The sequence below is a fragment of the Triturus cristatus genome, chromosome 8, assembly GCF_964204655.1.
Source record: "Triturus cristatus chromosome 8, aTriCri1.1, whole genome shotgun sequence".
Lineage (NCBI taxonomy): Eukaryota > Metazoa > Chordata > Amphibia > Caudata > Salamandridae > Triturus > Triturus cristatus.
The window spans coordinates 982,245,497-982,267,546 of record NC_140591.1 but is presented as its reverse complement, the minus strand read 5'-3'; the positions used below and the strand labels follow the sequence as shown (position 1 = coordinate 982,267,546).

At 43.3% G+C, this 22,050-nt stretch overlaps 1 protein-coding gene across 6 annotated transcripts in view; it reads left to right on the top strand.

Moving 5' to 3' along the window:
* The first annotated feature begins 951 nt into the window (after positions 1-951).
* Positions 952-22,050, top strand: part of CDC16 (cell division cycle 16) — a 144,455-nt gene continuing 123,356 nt past the window's right edge. The window contains exons 1-4 of one of the 6 annotated variants that reach the window (XM_085622525.1): positions 1,906-2,066; positions 16,151-16,188; positions 20,559-20,613; positions 21,499-21,596. Coding sequence is in view for 1 of the 6 variants with exons in the window: in XM_085622526.1 (XP_085478652.1) it covers positions 2,019-2,066; positions 20,559-20,613; positions 21,499-21,596 (201 nt within the window). In the remaining 5 variants the exon portion in view is untranslated. Of the gene's footprint in view, positions 1,053-1,905; positions 2,120-16,150; positions 16,189-20,382; positions 20,467-20,558; positions 20,614-21,498; positions 21,597-22,050 lie in introns of those variants that run through there. The other 5 variants (XM_085622528.1, XM_085622527.1, XM_085622524.1 and 2 more) reach the window with 5 other exon arrangements.

The window sequence follows — 22,050 nt, the reverse complement described above, 5'->3', positions numbered from 1 at the left end:
GCCGACACCAGCTGCGTCACCAACAGGGACGCGGACACAGCGGGCCCCGCCACAGCCCGCTGCCGCAACAGCCCGCTGCCACAGCCCGCCGCCGCCACCATAGCGCGAGCGCACACACACGGCAGGACCCCGGCTCCTCCTTCACCCTCGCGGACAAGGCCCCGAGAGCGCCGGTCGACGTTCCGAGTACTGCAAGCGTCGTTTGGGGCAAAGATCGGGCACACAGCAGTCACGTCGCCACCGATCACAGTTACCGTGAGTCGTGCATGGTGTGGATCCCCGTAAGCGGGAGGATTATTGGAGGATAGATAGGCGTCGCGAGGAGCTCGCTCACCAAGCGGCCATCTCGCCTCAGAGCTAGCTCCGCCCCCTCCCTAAACACTTAACTTCACTGCACGTCACTCAACACTACTATACAGAACTCTAGGACTCTCTAACCCACTTCATAACACTACACTCTGCTCCACAATACACCACTTTACAACATTGAACACCGTGACCACTCTCCTTTACCCCGCAAACTTTCACACATGCTGAACAGCAGACAAGCTGGTGTACAACATGGCTTTAAAACATATTGGCAAAGCAAATACTTGACCTATTGGCTTTGCAAATGCTTGTTGCCCCTTGTGATCCTACTGAAATAGGGTGATCAGGGGTCCTGGATTTGACCGGACAGTCCCGGTTTTCGATTATCCGTCACGCAGATTTCAGTAAATTGAGCCCTTGTCCTGGGTTTGTAGAGAGGTTCCACTAAACAAATTACATAAGACAGGAATAGGTATCAGTCTGTGCAAAAGCTGTACTTAAGCTTCCCTGTTCGTCTGCTACTTTGGCGAGAGCTTCTCTTTAAACTCATCCTGCGTCCTTCCGTGGTGTGAAATTGAAGTCCTACTTCTATCTTTCTGAAATGTCCTGGTTTTGGTTTTTAAATTCAGGTCACCCTGTACTGAAATCAATTTAGTACGTGATCATTTTTAGCGGGGAAGGTCGGCAGGCTAAGCCACTGACATCTAAAGGATTCATCTTGCTTCTTTAGGACATCACCCAAGGTAAAGTGGGACACACTACTTCACTTTTGTAAAACACTTTCCTTCCCGCTTTTCCGATAAACATGTGTCGGAAGTAGATTCCACGTATTCTTGACCCTAAAAGCGTAGACCGGAACCCCGAACTCGGTTCTTTTGAACAGACAATAAAGGCGACCATCCTAATATTCTCGATCTAGACATCAATCGCGTCATTCGTGACACGATATTGCAAAGAGAAGAAGCTATTCAAAATATTTTATTATAATATGATTAAAAAGTACGTAAGTACAAATTGATTACAAACCAGAGTAAATACGTAATTAAGCTGTAATTAAAATTTCAATTATAATATCAGTGAAGTATTAATTGAAATAAGTAATACTGCACACTACACTACAAACTCGTTTGGGTTTATTTCAAATGCGAAGCAAGATTTGCACGTCAACATGGCCGCTTTCAAATTTTATAAATGAAGTAAAATGTAACTAGTTTGTTGGTCCGTCTTTCATCTAGTTCAGTGCAGCTAAATCTCGAAGGTGTTTTTAGACAGCCGTCTGGATGGAAAACTTTATTGATTACGTTGAACATTGTTTTTGGGAATTCCATAAAAAATATTAGGGCTTTGATGTAAGTATTAAGAACGTTACCGAAATAAGATATTTTGTTTTGATAATAAAAGGTATGTCTTCAAAGAAACACAAACCATTTGTAGGTTTTAAAACAGGAGACTGCGATTCTTTCTGAAACATAATTATTTATAAATCTGCGTCTTCACTGCAGTTTGCAGGCAAATGGGTCTTCCGGTTGGCAGACTCGCTCACCATTTCAAGATGGCCGCGATAGAGCCACTTTTTCCTTCACGGTGTTCTATGAGAGCTGCTTCGGTGTTCGAGCCCCTTCCCAGCCCCATAGTAGAGCCGCCAACCGGTTGCTGTAGTCGGCTTCGCCTCGCTGTCCTTCCCACGGACAGCAGCAGAGCAGCTCAGCATGGATCTGCAGATGCTGAGAAGGCGCGTTCGGATGTACATAGATCAGGTGAAGGGAGCTCAGCAGTGCAGGCGTTACACGCAGTGACCGCTCCTGCAGTGGTAATACCCACGACACAGTCTGCACATATTTCCTGTCATTATTGCTGTCCTCGATTTTGTCACACTCATCACCTTGCAATACCAAACAAAACACAATATCCCAAACACTGCACACTGCTACCTTACAATGAGTATCGTGCACGGTTGGGATTAGACATGCAACTAGGAATAGATGGGGATGCTTGGTGCTTGTGGGGAGAGCACAAGTCCCCAAAAATATAAGTGGGGAAACTACCAAGTTAAGCAGTATACAAGTGACATGGGGGTGCCTGACGTCACAGCGCATCATCACACGTGGCATGAAGTAACATCAAAAGAAGTGCCATCAGATATTCACACCTCACATGTTTATCAGGTCTTTCATGAGTACATTTAAGCACGCTACGAGATTTAACAAATGAGATTTTGCATCGGGGTTGTGTCAATATAGTGGCGCAACCCTGATGCATAATCTGGGCCACAACTAAGACATTCATTTTGTTTTTAAACTCAGCCACTAAGAAATTGGCAACAAGGAGAGAAACCGGGATGTCTGGTCTGTTTAATTAGCTGCAAAGACTGCATTTTAAATTATGTTATGGGGTTAATGTATGCATTGCAGAGATGCATGGCCAGTAAATCTTTGGATACAATAATAATGGTAAAATAAAATTAAATTGAGTAGCACTATAGAAGAAATAAAATGTTTTTTAAAATTATTTGTGTAAATACTGGGACAGACCCAACACATCTGACATTCTTACAGTGCAGGCATATCTCTTGTATATAGGGAATGAACAAAATCAGTAGCATGCCACACCTAAGTACCTGTGAAGTGATAACAAGCTATGGGCCTTTCTGTCCCCTCCATTGCATTTGCATCTAAGTGTGAGGCTCCAGACCATGCCCAGCCAGGATCATATTGTAACAAAAAGAGGTCTGATGGCCCCTCATCCTCGGTCTTTATCTTTGGCCCACCTAGAGGTGAAAATAAAAAAATGCCTCCACTCTGCCTGCACGTTGCTCCTGGGAACGGAAATCGGACAACGTGCAGGTGCTGCTGAACGTGTCTTGTGTCTGAAAATCACACCGGGACAAGTTCAGTGAGGCTCAGCTTGTAAGCTGGTCGGACCGATTCTACTCTGTAAAAATAGTGGGTAGACGACGATTATCACAGTGTACCCCTGGCTTGTGCCCTGGTCATGGGACATGGGAACTGGTATCCGGATGAACACAAGACACAGCGGTCAGGTTGTTACAAGATTTCTTTGGGGCATTCTGAAAACTTCCCTGGGAAGGCTTTCACCCATTGCTTACTATTCATTGGGGTTGTAACTCTCATTTGCTTGTGTTTTTTTGCTGGCTTTATTTGTTTTAAGCAGTTCAGCATGTCTTTGTCCCTCCAATGGAGCTTATTCTGTTTACTGTATTCCATGAGTGATCGCTTCCTGTGAGCAGGCATTTACATTTTGTTCTTGTCATGTTTGCTGTGCATTCAACGACCATGTTCAAATGACGGGCTCTGTCTTTCAAGGGAACTTAGTGTTTACTTTTCTTTCTCTGACTTCAAAGTTAGAGGATTTATTTGAAAATCTTGCTGGATACTGGGTGTGGGTGTAGGAAAGGGAATGTTGTTTTCTAGCGCACACAAAATGTAAAGGTCTGTAAATGAACTATGCAGATATTGCATAATATATCAGAATTAGGAAAGCACAAATCAAGCACATTATTTTGTAATTCGGAAGTGTGGGGAAACAAATATTTTAATATGATCACAAATCACACTAGGTGATGCCATTTCCACACATTATCATTTGTGTGTTGTATAGTTTTGTCAGTAAAACTGTGCAAATGCAATGGTCATTTGAGTTGAAAATGTGTCGTCTGTTATGGCAGTGTGCTACCACAACATTTAATCCACTCTATGCCACAACACTCTACACCACTTCACTCTACACCATTTCACTCTGACACTCCCCTCTGCTAGACTCCACACCACTTTACTCTACTCTATGTCCCTTTACTCCGCCCTCCATGACAATCTAGTCTATGCCACTAACTTTCAGGCATGCTTAACAGCAGACACGCTGGCTAAAACACATTGGCAAAGCCAATAGCTCTTGCCTAGGCGAGGCCAATTGGTTTTACCAGGGCTGGTTTGTAGCGGTATGCTTGTGCAAGTGAGAAGGTTTTATCTGCATACTCCTTGGAGGGTGTCCCCCTCGTTTCAATGATATTCACCTTCCTAAAAAACAGCAGGCTTCCACATACATACCTGTCAACTTTTAAAGACCAAAGTGAGGGTGATAGCTGTGCAGTGTTGCGAAGACTATCAGCATGTCACAGATATGTGGGAGCCAGGCAGAGATGTACGTTCTTCCCAAAGTTTATGAAAAAGTTTGTAGAAAGCAATGCGCATTAAAGCACACTCCGTTAGCATGACTATTTGTAACTGATATTGCTTAAAAGCACCTGTAGAAAGGGGGATTTGGATATACTGTCTTTAATCCAAATGTTGATGACAGTTATTCATTTTACAGCACACCTTGCCAGTAACTTTGTTAGAAGTGGACCTACCTTAACTTAAACACAATATGATCTGCTCACCAAATGGCCTTATTTAAAGAATATTTAAAATTGTGCATTTGAGAAAGCCATTTAAAATGTACTTGATGTTTATTTGTTTTTCAACTTTAGGCCTTTAAAACATGCTCAACATGTGCGCACGTTTCTCTCTCTGTAAAACAGAAAAATGTCATGGATTCTATCACAGGACCAGAGGCTTCGGATTATGCTTCTCTTTCGTTTATTGCTACTCACAGCAGCCAATGAAAACGTTTTAGTCACACAAATAAACTACATTTCCCATGATGCTTCTCACTACATCATATCCTGTCTGACCTTATAAGAGCCACCATTTCCTTTCCCTGAGCCTCTTTCTTTGCTGCTCACACAGAAGTTAAGTGCACGTCTGATTTATGCAGATATTTTAACACTGCTGAATGACTTTATTACTTGCACAAGCGCGCTCTTCCATAATTTGTATTGAGATAGTGTTGAACGTTTGCAATCGACTTGCTTTGTGGTTTGGAACAGTGTGCGAGTATCGCGTCTTGCAGATTTGGCCCGTTCAGGCAAATGTTGAAAGGCTGCCGCTGGGAGCAAGAGTATCACGCTGCTCATGGTGGTGAATATATCAGTGTCAAGCCCACCTCGCGCTTCTCCGTCTAGTCTCCCCTTGTCGGCCTCAGTGTGGATTTGAGCTGATATTCAGCCCGACGTGCGTTGCCCAATTGGGCTACTTTTGGGCTACGCACGCCATACGTGACCCGGAGAGCATTTTCCAAGCGACGAACTGCAGGAAACTTCTCTTGACAGCCTGCACTCGTGACACCTGACCGGCTGAAAGTGCAGTCGGCCCCTGGAGTGAGCACACGCTCATTATACAATCTATTTTGGCTCTTATGCCCTACTTGGGCTGGAATAACTGTGACTACAGCACTGCTGAGGAGCTAGGTACTCTAGACTGTTTTCTGTGTGCATGTGAGTTGGCTCCCCCCTTACTCCTCCAAGATCGTCTTTATTGCACTATTTTCATTTAAATACATTATAAATAGAAATATATCAGTGTGCAATGGTAGACTGGGTCAGATTTGAGGAGGATGACCTTTACCAAGAGGAAGTACAGGAAACATCCTTAGAGGATAACATTGTTGACGCTCTGGACGCCTCGGTCCAAGAGTCAGTCAACCGGGCCATTGAGAAGGCAGTCCCTAGTACTGTGCAGCAAGCACTGGCAGCTGCTTTAAAACCTATTACTAAGCAATTAGAGAGCTTTGCAACGCGCCATGGGTTTAAAACCCCAGCTGATCCTCATACTGATGACACCACCGGTGATCCAAAGGCAGGGCCATGGCCCCATGCTGACGCTCTAGCATCTGTACCCAAGGCTTCCACTCCACCCACCAATGGAGGTGGAAAAGCTAAACGCAAGGGGTAAGTGTACGCAGCCACTACGGAAACAGATACTACTGATAAGGAGGCTCCTCCTAAGAAAAGGTCTAGAAAGGATGCGACACCCGACCTAACTCAAAATTTAAATACACCCTTTACTTTCAATCCGACCGAAATCATATATCCTAGGTCATTGGATTGGGCACCGGCTCTAGAAGTGGCATACTATCTTCACGACAACCTTAGAAAGGGCTTCGAAAAGGAAGTGCGTAACAGGTTGCGTGCCCTAGACCTGACATCCCAGATAAGGTAGCGGAAACACCGGATATCGACACCAGTCTACTTACCTTTCTCAAAGAATTTGCGAAGGACCCCAAAAAAGGGATTGACGGCGCCTGGCGAGGCTGTCTGGACAAACTCTTGGATGTAGCTGGGTCCTTGTCCAAGAAACTGGAAATGGCCTTGGTCGCGAAAGGATCTATCACGCCTGTGGATGCCTGTTAGGGAATGCCAATTGCGCTCTCTCCACGGAGAGACGCAAATCTCTCCTGATGAGGATGGACTCAAATATGACTGAGCTAGTATCAGCTGAGCCTGGTCCTCTAGCAGAGGGTAACCTCTTTGGAGAACGATTTGTCAAAGACGTTTCAAAATATGTGGGCACCTTTACGTCTTTGGACAAAGCCCAATCTGGTATAAAAAGAGTTTTTCAGGCGGGCCTTTTTAACCGGGCCGGGCGAGGCAGAGGACGCTCTCCAGGCCGACAGTACTACCAAGGTCCTCAGCGAGGAGATTATGGACGAGGCTATCCCACAAGACAAAGATACACCAGGAGGCGGACACCGAGCTGGTTTCCAAACCCAAAATTCTGCAGGTAAGAGTTATCAACACTTCCCATTTACCCATAGGGGGTCATACCCAGTTTTTCAGTCGCAATTGGGCAATGCTATCACACGATGCATGGATCTTGCAGACTATTCAAGGGTTTCATCTAGACTTTTATCAAACTCCTTTCCAAGACACTCAACCGAGAAAACTCAGTTTTTCCCAAAAAGAGTGTGTTTTAGTAGAGGCAGAAATAGAGGAATTGCTGCAGAAACACGCGATTGCCTATTGCCACGATGGTCCTCACGGCTTCTGCAGCAATGTCTTCTTAGTACAGAAGAAAGGTGGAGGTCACAGGTCAGTATTGAACCTGAGAGAGTTCAATCACTTCATGACGTTCAAACATTTCAAGATGGAGGGTATCCATCTTTTGACAGATTTGCTGAAGAAAGGGGAGTGGATGGTCAGGTTCGATTTGAAGGATGCCTATCTGACGATTCCTATATTTCCTCTGCATCGTCTTTTTCTGTAATTCTGATGGTTGGAATATTTGGCTCTTCCTTTCGGCCTTTCCTCTGCTCCATGGTGCCTCACCAAGGTAATGAAACCAGTGATAGCTCATCTAAGGGAACAAGGTGTCCGCATGATTGTATATCTGGGCGAAATACTCATCATGGCGCAAACTCAATCCCTAGCCAGTCAACATTTACAAATGACCATGTCCCTCCTGCAGAACGTGGGGTTTGTGATCAACGAACCCAAGTTGTATTTATGTCCATCTCTAACGATCGATTTTATGGGGTTCGTCATAAATTTTCAGACAGCTCAGCTGAGCCTGCCCCGTTCAAAGTTGCAAGATCTCAAGAAGGAGCTCACAACGGTTCTCTCCAAACAGACAGTCTCCTTATGGACAATTGCCAGAGTAGTGGGGCTACTAGCGTCCTCCATACAGGCAATCTTTCCAGGCCCTCTTCATTATTGAGCCCTTCAAAGACTGAAGATTCAACACCTTCAGAAAGGCCTGTCGTATACGGACCTGGTTCCCCTCCCAGGAAGTACGGAAAGAAATACAATGGTGGTTGGGCCACGTAGAAGCGTGGAACGGCAGAGCAATCTTCGGATCCCAACCAGCATTTGCTGTACTTCCTGAGGCGGAAGCCGGGAAGCGCTCTATGTGAAACCTTATCGGTATTACTTTGTACTTGTAGTACTTCCTGAGGCGGAAGCCGGGAAGCGTTCTACCTTTTTAAACTTGTGTATTATTTTTGTGTGTTACTTCACTTGCACTCTGCTTTGTTCTATGCTTTTAATTATGCGCCGACCTTAGTTACTACCCTCACCTGGTTCCAGTGCCCGCCCCGCATACATCGTTTTGCCTTGTCCGAACCCGTCGTGCTTTCACGGCGGCAGGACACGACACTTACCAGCGGGGCCGCCATCTTGAGTGAGGGGTACAACTCGCGCACTAGTCGCTGAGAGCCAGTGGAGCATAAATTCCTGATGCCTGCGCAAGCGCGCAGCGGACGCGCGCAGCGGGCGCGCTAAAGGCAAGCCCGTCTGCGCCCGTCCGCGTCCGACCGGGCCTAGGGCCAGGTCTCGCCACTCATTTTATAAAATACTCCTCCAGTGACTTATGCTCTCTTCGTCACTCCTGGCCCATCAAGCCATCTTTAAACCAACTGCTTTCCTCTTGTGGAATTTTGTTTTCTGGTCCTCTTATACCTCTTCCTCAGTCCACCTTAAGTCCCTCTCTTCCCCCGCCTAACATCCCTAACGTTCCTCACTCCATCAAACATAAGTTGAACTTTTATTATCTAAATACCCGATCCCTCCCCAAACATCAATCAGAAATTTTTTACCTCCTTGACACTTTAAAACCTGACGTCCTCCTTCTTTCCGAAACCTGGCTCACAGACGACTCCTTCCCTGACATCCTGGCAGCTATTCCTACTGGCTATTACATTCTACAGACTAATAGACTTGACGGGCATCATGGTGGTGGTGTGGCTGCCATCATCCACCACCAGTTACAGTTCACTGCCCTCACTGCCACTGCTATTCCCTCTACTGAGAGTCTCATTATCAAACTCGACTCCCCTCTAGCTTCCCTGGTTTGCGCCCTGTTCTACCGACCTCCCCGTATCATGCCCTCCTTTCCCCAGTTAATCGGTGACCTCATCTCGCACCTTTTAATAAACAGTCCCAATCTAATGATAATAGGTGATTTTAATTACTGGCCCTCTGATCCCAACGAAACCTCGCACTCCCGCGAATTCACTGACCTTCTCAGGGGCCTAAACTGCACTCAGCATGTTTATACTGCTACCCACATTAAAGGTCACCTCCTCGACCAGTTATGGACAGCCAACTTATCCATCTCTTCTTTATCTATTTCTCCCTGTCCCTGGTCGGATCACTACTCCATTCAATTCTTTCTAGATCTGCCTTGCCTAGCCAAGCCTCCTATCCCGGGAAAAATCCTAACTAGGAACTGGAGTCGGGTTAACAAAGATAAGTTCTGCTCTTTACTCTCCGCCTCCCTGCCCACGGTCACTGACTGTCTCATCGACCAAGAATCTGCCATTCACAACTGGCTTTGTGCAGCCAGTAACATCGTCGCCCCCCATAAGTTCTCTATAGTCAGGCGACCCCATGACGCACAGCGGTGGTTCACAGAAGACCTCAAAATGCAGAAACTCTCTGTTAGACAGGCAGAACGTAGGTGGCGACGCAATTACTCTCCTAGCACTAAAGTTACCTTCCTCAAGCTGCTAACTGATTATTAAAAAAGCTATTTTCGCAGCTAAATCCGTCTACTTTTCACACAAAATTACGAACTCATCAACCAAAACAAAAGATATTTTCCATATTGTTAATGAATTATCTTTACCTGATAGGGTGACCCTCAAACCTGCACCCACCCAGGATCTTTGCGACGCCCTCAATAATTTTTTTATTGAGAAAATTTCCACCATCAAACAAAGTATTCCTTCGGCTCCCCCCCCGTTAGTCTTGGGGTCTCCCCCTACAAACACCATGTTCCTCGATCAAATTCCTCCAATCTCCAAGGAAAACTTCCTTCTACTTCTAAAAAAGGTCAGCTCGGGCTCTCCCTCGGATCCTTGCCCCCCCCTTTCCTCTCTGAAGCTTTCCTTACCTGTCCTGATCTCCCGCTTGCGTTCCTTAACAACTCTTTAAAAACAGGAGTCGTCCCCGCCTCCTTCAAAGCAGCAGAGGTTCTCCCCATCTTGAAGAAACCTCAGGCTGATCCCACTAATCTCACCAATTATCGACCTATTTCCCTCCTCCCTTATCTGAGCAAGATCCTGGAGGCTCATGTTACACAATGCCTTAGTTCCTTTATTGAATGCTCCTCCTTCCTAGACTCCCATCAGGCCGGTTTTAGACCTGCTCACTCCACCGAGCAGGTCATACTTGCCGTGATGAACGAGCTCCGCAGGGGGGCGGATCACAATCTCTCCCAAGCCCTTGTTCTCTTAGATCTATCGGCCGCTTTTGACACGGTCGATCATAATCTGTTGATCGACCGTGTCAGAGCTGCCGGCATTCAGGGCTTGGCACTAAAATGGATTTCCTCCTTTTTGGGCGACCGTTCCCAGGCCGTACGCCTGTCCGCCTTTCTTGCAAAAAAGACTCCTCTTACTTGTGGCGTCCCCCAGGGATCGTCTCTCTCACCCTTGCTCTTCAACCTTTACATGGTTCCTCTCATTCACTCGCTCCGCAAGTTTGAAGTAGTCTGCTTCAACTACGCGGACGATCTTCAACTTGTCTTTGATATCAAACCCTCTGCCGTGTCTATCTCCAGCTTTCAGGCCACCCTTTGTTTTATCAGGGACTGGATGAATATCAGTCAACTCAAGCTCAACCCAGATAAGACCGAGCTGGTGTTGACCGGCCCCTCCAACCCCATGGATAACAATTTTTGGCACCTCTCGTTGGGTAATCCTCCTTCACCTTCCAAATCGGTTAAAAGCCTTGGAGTGATCATCAGCAGTGACCTGTCCATGACACCCCAGATTGGGGCAGTTACATCTTCATGCTTCTTCCACCTACGCAGAATCCGGAAGATCGCTAGATTTCTCACCTCCGAGGCCCTTACTGTGGTTCTCATGGCCTTGGTCATCTCACGAATAGATTATGCCAACTCCCTTTATGTTGGCATTCCCCTCTATCAACTTCATCGTCTCCAGCTGGTACAGAATCAGGCCGCCCGCCTCATCTCCCATCAACCACGTTCCCAACACATTCGCCCACTGCTTAAGTTCCTCCATTGGCTCCCAGTTGCCAAACGTTGTCTGTTCAAACTGGGCTGTATTACTTTTAAAGCCCTCATCTGCAAGGCACCTGCATTCATTTCTTCTTTAATCTCTCGTTATTCTCCCACTCGCACACTCCGTTCGTCTCAATCTAACCTCCTTATTTCTCCTCGTTTCAATCGGAAAAAACACGGTGGACTCACCTTCTCTTTTCTGGCACCTCAGATGTGGAACTCCCTCCCGCTGGATCTCAGACTTGAACTATCCCTGCCGCGTTTCAGATCCCTTCTTAAAACTTTTCTTTTCACACAAGCCTACCAGTAACCCTCTCTTCTAGTACTTCATTGCTTCAGCGCCATGAAACCTTTGGGTGTACGCGCGCTATAGAAATAAATTTAACATAACATAGTGATTCAGCGCAAAAACCATAGCAACGGGGAAACAACCCGTACCGGTGTCTTCCCTGCGTCACAGACCCAACATCACACTAGCTCATTCACACATGCAGTCATTGGTGGGGCCCATAACACCAACACTCACACGTTAATTCCACACCGGTCTGCACACACAGGAGGGATGAGTGATTCAAGCGCCGGACATGTGAGGGGAACACCTTATAACCTATAGGGAAAGAAAAGTCATTTACAAATTATGCATTAACGCCCTTTCGCCTACAGATCCTTAATCCTAAAACGTCAAGGCACTCCTCCCACTTCAGTCACTGGACCAAATTAGTTGGATTGGTTGATGGTGATTTAGAACCAGCTAAAACACATTTTAAGACTTCAGAATCTCTCTCTTAAATGAAACTCATGAATTCTCGTTAATCAATAATTGTTTATCTAAAATTTCATAATATTTTGAATTCACATTTGTCTCGTCAAAGCTTAGAAAGTTTTATATCAAAATTTTTTAGTAAATCGCAGAACATCATATTTACCTAATCTGGCTATTCTGAGTCCTATAATTCATTGGCTCTGCGTAATTTTGTCGTAAATTGTCCGAAAGCAAGCCAACGCTCAAAGTTCTTTGCTCAGCACGCTACAGTCCCAAAGATCGGCAAAGGACCAGAGACGTGCAAGCACCTATCATTGCCCGTAGATTTTTAGGAAAAGTTTGCAGTCATCAGATAATCGGGCAGCATCGGGACCTTCAAGGATTCAGGAAAACGCAGCTGTCGCAAAGTAGCATCGATCGAGCATCCGAAGTAGCATCCCATTCCTCTCTATTCTACCATGCATGTTTATAATAAAATTGAAGCAAAGATGATACAAATTAAAAATTTAGGACAGTCGTGATTGGCTGGTTGAGATCATCCGATGTCAGATTTTTAGGTGTCGAGGGGTGAGGTCACAAGGTTGTTCAGAAGTCAGTCTGTTCCGGTTTATTGTATGGTTGATTGTTTTCTGTCTTGGCCGTCTTCTCACTGTGTTCTTGTTCGGGTACATGGTGAGCAGAGGTCATGACGAGAATTCTCGCGCCTGGACAGCTTACTCCGCGCCTCATGGAACAGTGGCCACTTCGTCGTGTAGCGTCAGCGGCCATATTTGATTTAGGCCCCAACGCCAACTTAAGCGAAACAAACACAAAAGAGTAATTAATGCATAGAAATAATAAATCTAATGTTAACCCCTTACTAATCCCTCTATGTGCTTGTATTTATCTAGCGTATAGCAACATTTAAAGCAATTATATTCACCCTTTTGGTCCTCCTGGGCAACATTACAAAACATTACAAAAGCGACATTTATCATGCAGTATTCTATTTACTATATATACTACTATTAGTATGCCTACGGATTTTAGTCATAAAGGTTATTTAGCCATGCAAAATGCAAATCCCACGTATAATTCGAATATTAATGTTGATTAATAAACATGCAAACTCATTTAATAATATTATAGTTAATAGATTATTTAATTAGTATTTTCATGCAGAATGGGGGAGGTATACAAAATTTTGTACTACCCGCTCCATCATAGAGTCAGACGCCAGCCGTTGGGGCGCACGTTGCAGAGATATCTCCACCGGAGGAAGATGGTCCCTTCAGGAATTAGACCTCCATATCAACTGTCTAGAGTTGTTAGCAGGGTCGTTTGTGATCCGGACATTCTCCCCCAAGCAAGTCTTGTGTTGCATCCTCCTCAGGATGGACAATATCTCAGCAGTGAGATATATCAACAAGTTGGGAGGTACGAGGTCGTCTCTACTAGTATAGATAGCGAAGGACTTTTGGCATTATTGCCTGATTCATCAGATCTCAGTCATAACCGAATACATTCCGGGACAAGCGAACCCTCTAGCGGACTGGAATTCCAGGTATCTCAAAGACAACAGCGATTGCCAGCTCCAACCCCAAATATTCAGTTGGCTGCAAGCGATATGGGCAAATGGGAGATAGACCTTTTTGCGTCCAGACTGAATCGACAGGTGCAGAAGTTTTTCAGCTGGAGGCCGTATCCGTTAGCAATGGCGACGAATGCTTTTTCTCAGCAGTGGTCAATGGTTCAGAGTTATGCCTTCCCTCCATTCATCTTGATTCCCAGAGTGGCAACGCAGGTAACCCGCCAGTGAGCGGAATTGATCTTGGTGACTCCCAGGTGGAAGTGGCAGGCCTGATTCCCAGTACTATTGAGACTTCCCCAGGATGAACCCGTGGTCTGCGACGATGCTCCAAGGCCCTCACGGAGAGTTGCATCTGATAGTAAAGTCGGGGCGGTTGTTCCGGATGGCATGGAGGCTTTCCGGCAACAATGGGAAATGCCAGGAATTTTGGACAAAGCTTCCACATTTATTAAACAAGCCTGGGCCTCGTCCACAAGAAAAATATACTCTTCAGCCTGGAAGGGCTGGGTTTGTTGGTGCTTGGAACGGCACGTGGATCCAGTGGGGGCGGAATTATCCCACGTTGTGAACTTTTTGTCAGACAAGGCTTCAGAGGGTATAGCATATCGTTTAGTAAATAACTTCAGATCGGCTATTTCAGCAGGTCATATGCAGGTTTATGCCAAGCAAGTCGGTATGCATCCAGTCGTGTGTGTTATCAAAGGGCATCAGAGTAGGTAATCCACTTAAGCCAAAGTATTCATCCCTGTGGGACGTTTCACTAGTTCTGTCATTGTTTGTCAGATGGCCGGCTAACAATTTATTTTCCAGAAAACAGTTGACTGCCAAGCTATTTATGCTATTATGTTTATCTGCCTGCAGACGTTCATCAGATGTACAAGCATTGGATATTACATGTAGAGTATTTACTCCAGAAGGTGTTTATTTCAATATTACTGGTAGGACAAAAAAATTATCACGTAGTATTGAGTATAATGCCTTTCCCAATAATGATAAACTTTATGTCGTCCAGTGTCTGAAAGTTTATGAAAACTGTACCCAGTCTATTAGACCAGAAGGTTTCAACGCAATCATTGATTGCATTACAGAAACCGTTTAAACTGGTTTCAGTGGCTACCGTAGCCAGATGGCTTAAGTCAGTCATGCAAGAAGCTGGTATTAATACACAAATATTTAGGGCACATCTGTTTGCGGTGCCATGGCATCCAAAACATTTATGTTGGGTTCAACTGTTCAAGATATTATGAGATCTGCTGATTGGTCTTCAGAGTCTACATTTAAACAATTTTATTATAAACCGGTGAGTGATATATCCTCAGTAGTATTAGATAAGCGTTAAACAAGCATAATCCAAAGCCTCTGGTCCTGTAATAGAATAAAACATTTGCTAGCATGCGCACCAAGAATTCTCAATTCTATTAAGGACACGGAGGCAAGGATCATCCCACATGGTTATATTACAATGTCTGTAATAAATGCCCACCCATATGTATTTTATATTCTGTTTAAGCAGAAGTTACGGGTTCTCCTATGTTTCATGTTCCGAAAAGAAGACCGAATAGATGTACTTCTGGTTGAAGAAGATGTTTTATGTTCCAGTTTGGTTATGGTTCTTCCACGTTGGAGGAGAACAGTTTGGACTTGATTTAATGTTGTTGGTCTAAAATCGAGCAACGAAAGAGTCTCAGGAGAAGGAAATGGTGGCTCTTATAGGGTCAGACAGGATATGATGTAGTGAGAAGCATCATGGGAAATGTAGTTTATTTGTGTGAATAAAACGTTTTCATTGGCTGCTGTGAGTAGCAATAAACGAAAAAGAAGCATAATCCTTGCTTCCGTGTGCTTAATAGAATTGAACATTCTTGCACATTTTTTATTCATTTTCATCTGCTGGTTGTGGCTAGTTACTGTATTTTTCCTCGGATAACAAGTTGAAACATTTTAATAGCGAAGGCTGGAGTCTTTTGGCAGAAGTGAATGTTTTCATTGTGGATTGCATGACGCTTCTTTCAACAGATACATGCAGGAAGAAAGAAGTGCAAAGCCATGATTTTATACAATATATTTTAAAGTAGTTATTTTACTTCTGGTGCAAAGATGACATGAATAATGAAGGCCTTCACAGAATTTCATGATGTAGTTTGTATTTTAACGATACATGTGTTAAAATGGAAAGCAGGAGAAATGTTTTTATTTGGTGTAACATCTTGTCGTCTAAATTCGTGCTTATAAAATGTTATGTTTTTAAAAAGTCACAATTTTGTTCTGTAATAGGGTGTATTGTGCAAAATAATATAAATGACTGGTTTGCATTGGTCTCTGCTCACTACATATTTATCTCTTTTAAGATAATTTTGCACATTTCCTTTATTTAGTTTTTTAAGCTCTCTTGATTGCAGGCTCACTTTAACTCACTTGGCCCAGTTGCATTGCTGGCTTATTTTAATGTATTATTAGACTTGCGCAATGTGTGCAATTTGTGGGCTGTTTCTGAGCACACATTTTTCTTGTGCAGAGTATTTTGTTATTTATTCTGAATGAGACTGCTATTTGATTGTCTTTTTAATCTGGTTTGTCTATTGTTTCCGTAGACATTTTATGTGTCACAAGCCTACAACTGAGTTTTTGTTGTGTGCTATTTTTTTGAAGGATCAGTTACTACTGTAATTGGAGCTTTCGTCACCAAGGTAAAAGTTGAATAAATGTTTGGTAAAATTTAATTTAAAGCATAGTGGACCTGTAGGCATACACATTTTCTTCCCATGATTGTCTTTGCCTAACTTGTGACAACAAGCGAAAGGCTCCTGACACCAGAGGAGACTGCATCATAAATACAATAAAAAGTATCAGGAAATTATGCTTTCCCACATACATCGACTTTTTGTATAATAGTTTGTTGGGGGATGTCAGTTGTTCAAAGGGTGGTCATGCTCTCAAGATTGTTGGTTGGGTAGTTGCTGGATTTTACATCTGCGTTAAGCTGGTTTACGGTTGCAGACGTCTCTGTAGAATAAGAACAGGAACACAAGATTTGGATAGGAACACAAGATTTGGTAAACCGGAGTTTAATGTGGAGGCAACAACCCATGACTATCTGTGTGAAGGTAGCAGTTCAGAATGCCCTCCAGTTGTCGTGAGATGGCTGGAGGGCTTTTGAAAAACACCATACTTAAAGGCATCCCAGCACAATTACACAGAATATGAAGCGTACAATATATACATGAAACAAATATATGTGATTACGCATATATAATGTCTATAAATATACCCATCTAATACTAACCCTTAACAATTTATTAAGGAGTTAAATATTTTTTTTATTTTATAAAGCTCTACATTTAGAAGACATTACCATTATGGTCATCTTTAACAGAGACTCCAAAATACAAGCAACTTGAGTAGAAGGACTATACTGTGCAGTAGCTCATCCTCTCTAATCTCCATGGGTCAATTGTTCACATCTCTGTCTATAGCTATGACCAGTGTCCAGTCTAATGCTTTCAGAGTAGAAGCTCACCACCGGACAATGAATTCAAATAGTGTTAGCTATCCTGCTTCAGTTCTGTTCCCAGCAGAGAAGGGAAGAGGGTAGAAAGGCGCTACCTAAGTCAAGTACTGCCTCTCTCCCAATTCACCCCATTTCTTCATGGTTTTATTTTTCATCCTGAACAGCTGCTACACTCTCCTTCCTTCATTTTAGCTGCCCCCTTCACCTCAGCCATTCTTTTATTCCTTCTAAGCTGCTGTCTCCTTGCTTCACCCCAGCTCTTTATTTTCTTACCTCTGTTCTAACAGTGCAGCCATTCTCTCCTCCTTTACTCAATCTTCCTTAATTCACCATACATCCTTTACTCTCAGGTCCCTTCTCCCTTCTTCATTCTGACTCCAGTCTTCCGCCTTCACAGGAGTTCATCTCACTTCACCCATTTGTATTTCTTTCTCTCGCTTTAGCACGCTTCACCGTCCTCCACGTCAGGTTTCCTTGTCCTTTATTTATCTCTAGCTATAGCAGGGCTCGAAAAATCTGAAAAATGGTACTAGTCCTGCAGGACTAGTACCTTGAAAAATCTCCCCGCCCGAACAGTGACCTACTTGACCTCCGTCTCTGAAAGCGGAGCAAAAGTGACAAGATTACAAGATTTAAAGGCATTTTTATTGCTCATTTGCTTTGTGAGCAATAAAAAGGCCTTTAAATCTTGTTATCTTGTCACATTTGCTCAGTTTTCAAAGACGGAGGACAAAAGTTAGTATGTTTTCCTACTCGCCAGAAAGGGCGAGTAGGACCTAAAAATAGCTCGACCTCATAAAATTTACCTCGCAAATGCGAGCGGTCGAGTGGATTTGTCGAGCCCTGTATAGGTAACCACACTCCAAAGCTGTCTTGAGCTGGTATACTGTAGGGCACCCAGTCTCACTTCCTCTCTATCTATATCACTACTTTAGGGAACCCTTCATAAATGCAGTATGATTTAGTTTAACTGCAGTGCCCAAGGCCAGCTCATTCACCTTGTGCAATCTGGTCTATAATTGTGGTTAAAAGTTACATTTTTAGGGTGTAAGCGTGTGTGAAACCTGCAGTTTGTATGTATGAACTACTCTGCTTCTATTTAATAGGTTCACCCTGTTTGCAAACCTGCATTAGCCTCCTAAAACTCTTTATCCTCCATTTACTTTAATGGGATCGCATTTTAAATATCAGACTTCACCCTCATTCGTGAACCAACAGACTGACATATGCATCTACTCCTTGCCTTATATTGGAAACTACTACACCCAATTATCTCACTCCTTGCTGCAGAGCAGTATCCTACATTCTTAAAGGTCAAGAATCACAGCAAAGAACGTCCCAGCAAAGCACAGCGCAGCACTCTCCATTGCCTATAGTCCCAGCAAAAATGGACTCATGATAATGTGCATGTATACTTGGTTCTCAACTGTGTGCAAAATACCAAACTATAGTAACAGGAATTCAATGTGACCCCTGATGTAGTGTTGTGTTTGCTCTCCTTAAAAATTTAGCAGGTGATTCTTTATTCCCACCTCCGTGCTTTCAGATTGCATGTTCCTGCAATGAGGGTTATGACTAGTGTATCAGGGACACACTAAGGAGTGACGCTACTAAATCTTCCCCTTGCTTAAATAGCAACTCAGAATGTTCAGTCAATAGTCATGATAATTCTTGTTGGCAAAGATGGAATGGTTCAGGATTGGGGGAGAATGGGAGATAGGAGACTGAATTGTAAGGAGGCAGAGGATAGAGCTTTAAGGGCGAGAGGTGAAACAAACAGGTGGAAAATTAAGTATGGAATCCAAAGCAGGAGAGTTCTATTGTAAGATGTCACATAAGACTCTTCAGCCAATGAGAACTAACAAAGGTCTCTATTAACCAAGCTAAAGTAGGAGGCAACTGTTGGATACTGTTTTGTGGGAGTGGGCCTAAAGAAGTCAATTGTTGCTTCCTTCTATCGATCGTATAGTAGAGGGGATATTTGAGGGTGATTCAGGAGTACTGTTTTTACTTATGCCCTGATAAGTGCCAAGATTCCTCTCAACACACCTCATTCAAGGATCGAAACTATACCTTCTGCTGCAACAGTCTCTTTTTAGCTACCACACATCAGCGACCCCCCCCTGGTTTTCGCCAAGCCTTGAGAGAAACTACTCGAGTGCTTCTGAGGATCCGATCCATATGATGATCTAATTTACTTTAAACATGGCAAAATGTCTGTTTTTTTAGACTGCAATGTTGAAACACCCTCTTCTTTCTATCAGCGTCTTTCCATCGATAAGTCTCAAAGAATTCTAATACAGAACTTAGAGTAGGCGTCTGCTGGCTTAAGTAATTGTTCATCTATTAGTTTCTGGATCCTAGTTGTGTAGGGTCAGGAGGGTGCCTAGACTGATGGGGCTGGCATAAAAAACTGTTTCTCTTCCTGGGACAGTCTAAAATAGTCAATTTTGCTGGCTTCTGAAAATTATTGTCTTAATGCTATGGAAAGCTGCAAGACCGTTTTAAGACCAGCTGTATGATTATGCATTCCTGGTAATATCTTTCAGTGAGAGGCTGATGGGTACAAAATCGTGGCTATACTTGGTATAGACACTAGAGGAGGAACAAGATGGTAAGGAAGGTGGTTAGAAGGAGAATGGAGCAGGGAAGGAGGAAGCGAGGAAATGTGTGAAGGGTAGAAAAGGAGGATTGGGCAGTGAGGTGCATTCAGGGAAGAAGACAGCTGAAGGGTGAGGTGCAGGGAGACAAGGGTGGATAGGGTTATGAGAGTAACATCAGGGGTTGGTAGCAAAGCTGGTGAGTTGTTAGTAGTGAGATGCATGTGGTCAGGAGGAAAACTAGAGCCACAAAGGAATGGGATGGTAAGACCCTAAATCAAAGATGGTAGAAAAATGAGAATGGGGGTAGTTGCCTTCTTGTTGTTGATTCCCCTGGTCATTGTGCAATTTCATTATGCGGGGTCTCCCAGTTGGGTGTACTGATGTGGGATGTTTGCATGATGGGAATACTCTTTCTAGGAAGAAGACCTTTACATGTTTGCTTTCTCTTCTGTTGTGCAAGAGAGGTTTAGTAAATGTGTGTTCTACTAGGTATGCATGGGTTATAGGCAATATTCCCTTTTTTGTAGGGACTGCCTTACTTAAGAATCCTAATGAGGTGTGAATTTTTTTGGAAAACATTAACAGATTTGTCCCCCCTTATTTGTATTCTAGTATGTGTGTGATGAATATATGGCTAAGTAGTAAATGCATTTTGAATATGGGTAGAGGGTACTTTTAGATGTCTTTACTGACTTTTTAATTTGCTGTTACTGAGGTTGACTTGGCATGGTTATTGTTTGGTGAATGACGATTGTCAAATGTGTAATGCAGGTAAAGTGGATAAGGGAAGATACAGGAGCAGCATTCTGCATAAGAATGGGAAGGGGGCAGATGGGTTAAGATTCTAAATCCGGGTAAGTGTTAGTGACATTTTGTTTGTGATACCAATACAAATACCTGAACCATGCCTTTGTATTGATTAAACTCTGTTTCTTTTCGTGTTCAGCAACAGTATCAGAGTGCTCTATTCTGGGCGGACAAAGTCTCATCACTATCACATGGTAAGCAAGGTTTTTCATTGGTATTTAATGTATTTTAACCATATTCTTTTTAAAAATCTGTTTATTTTCTTAGGCAGTATATTTGTAAACCTTTTCCTCTGTTTTCTTTTGTGCCAGTGTTATTTATTAGGCCATTCATTTGTTTGTTTGTTAAATATGCTGACTTTAACATTTTGATCTAAGTGTAATCACTTGTACAGTTTTAGTTTCGGGCACTTTTTTATTGAATACCGTCCCTACGAGTTCAAGAATGAATGAATATTTTTATTACTGACTACTTAGTCTTTACAGTAAATACCCAAATAAAACCATTCCTTAAAAATATATGTGTATGACGGTTCATTACAAAAAATGTATTGTACAAAATAAGCTCTGGAGCTTCTGTAAGCCCTTTGAGAGTCAACATTAAAGATCCTGGGACTCAGAAGGGCCTCGCAGAGTAGCAATGCTCAAAGCCCTCAGAGTATCCCACTAGTATGCTGCAGAAGGACAACACATTTTAAATTCCTTATCTACCTCTTTCCAGATTTCTATCCTGAGTAAACCCAATTTGGGTAATCGCGAAAGAACACATGCTGTTATAAAGTATTCCTTTTCTTGATATGATTCTGTGATTATCTTATCAAATTCAACTCCAGTCTGAATTGGCTAGGGAAGCTAGTCTGCAGGAGGCTGAAAATTGAGTGACATGTTACACATTGAGCTAGGCTTAACCACTGGGAGAGATTCCCTGGATAATCAATTAGCCCATATGCTAGTGATGGTTTTAAATTCATAGAAAAAATTGAAGGCTTCAGATTGACATAGGAGTTCAGGTTCTAGGTTGTATTTTGTTCGAGAGAAAAGTGTACATTGGAAACTAAAACATATTTTTGAATTCTTCAGAGGATCCCCGAGATGTGTATTGGCTGGCTCAGTGTCTCTACCTCACTGCTCAATATCACAGAGCAGCACATGCCATCCGGTCACGAAAACTAGATAAAGTAAGTTGTTTCCCTCTCATTTTTTGTCTGCATCACATAAGAATACAACGTTATTGTGATAATTTGTAAGAGTATTGTAGTACTAATTCAACACACGCACATTCTGTTGGATGTTTTTTATGGGCTTCAGACTCCTATTCTCCATGGTCAATTGGCTTCAGCAAGAGAGCTCTTTGAAGTTATCTTCTGAATTTCTGATGTCTAGGCGATAATTTTGGAAAAACTGTAGTAAACTTTCAATATCACGGAAAATTCAGCCTGACATACATATATAACAAGCATTGGCATAGCCAATAGGTCTCGCTTTTTGGTCCGTATAAGTATTTAGTTATGCAGCAGAATATCCTTGGTGCAACAACACCAACTATTGCATGGCTAAACACTTATAAGGTCCCAAATGCGAGACCTATTGGCTATGCCAATGCTTGTTATACAAGTTAGGCATTATGAATTT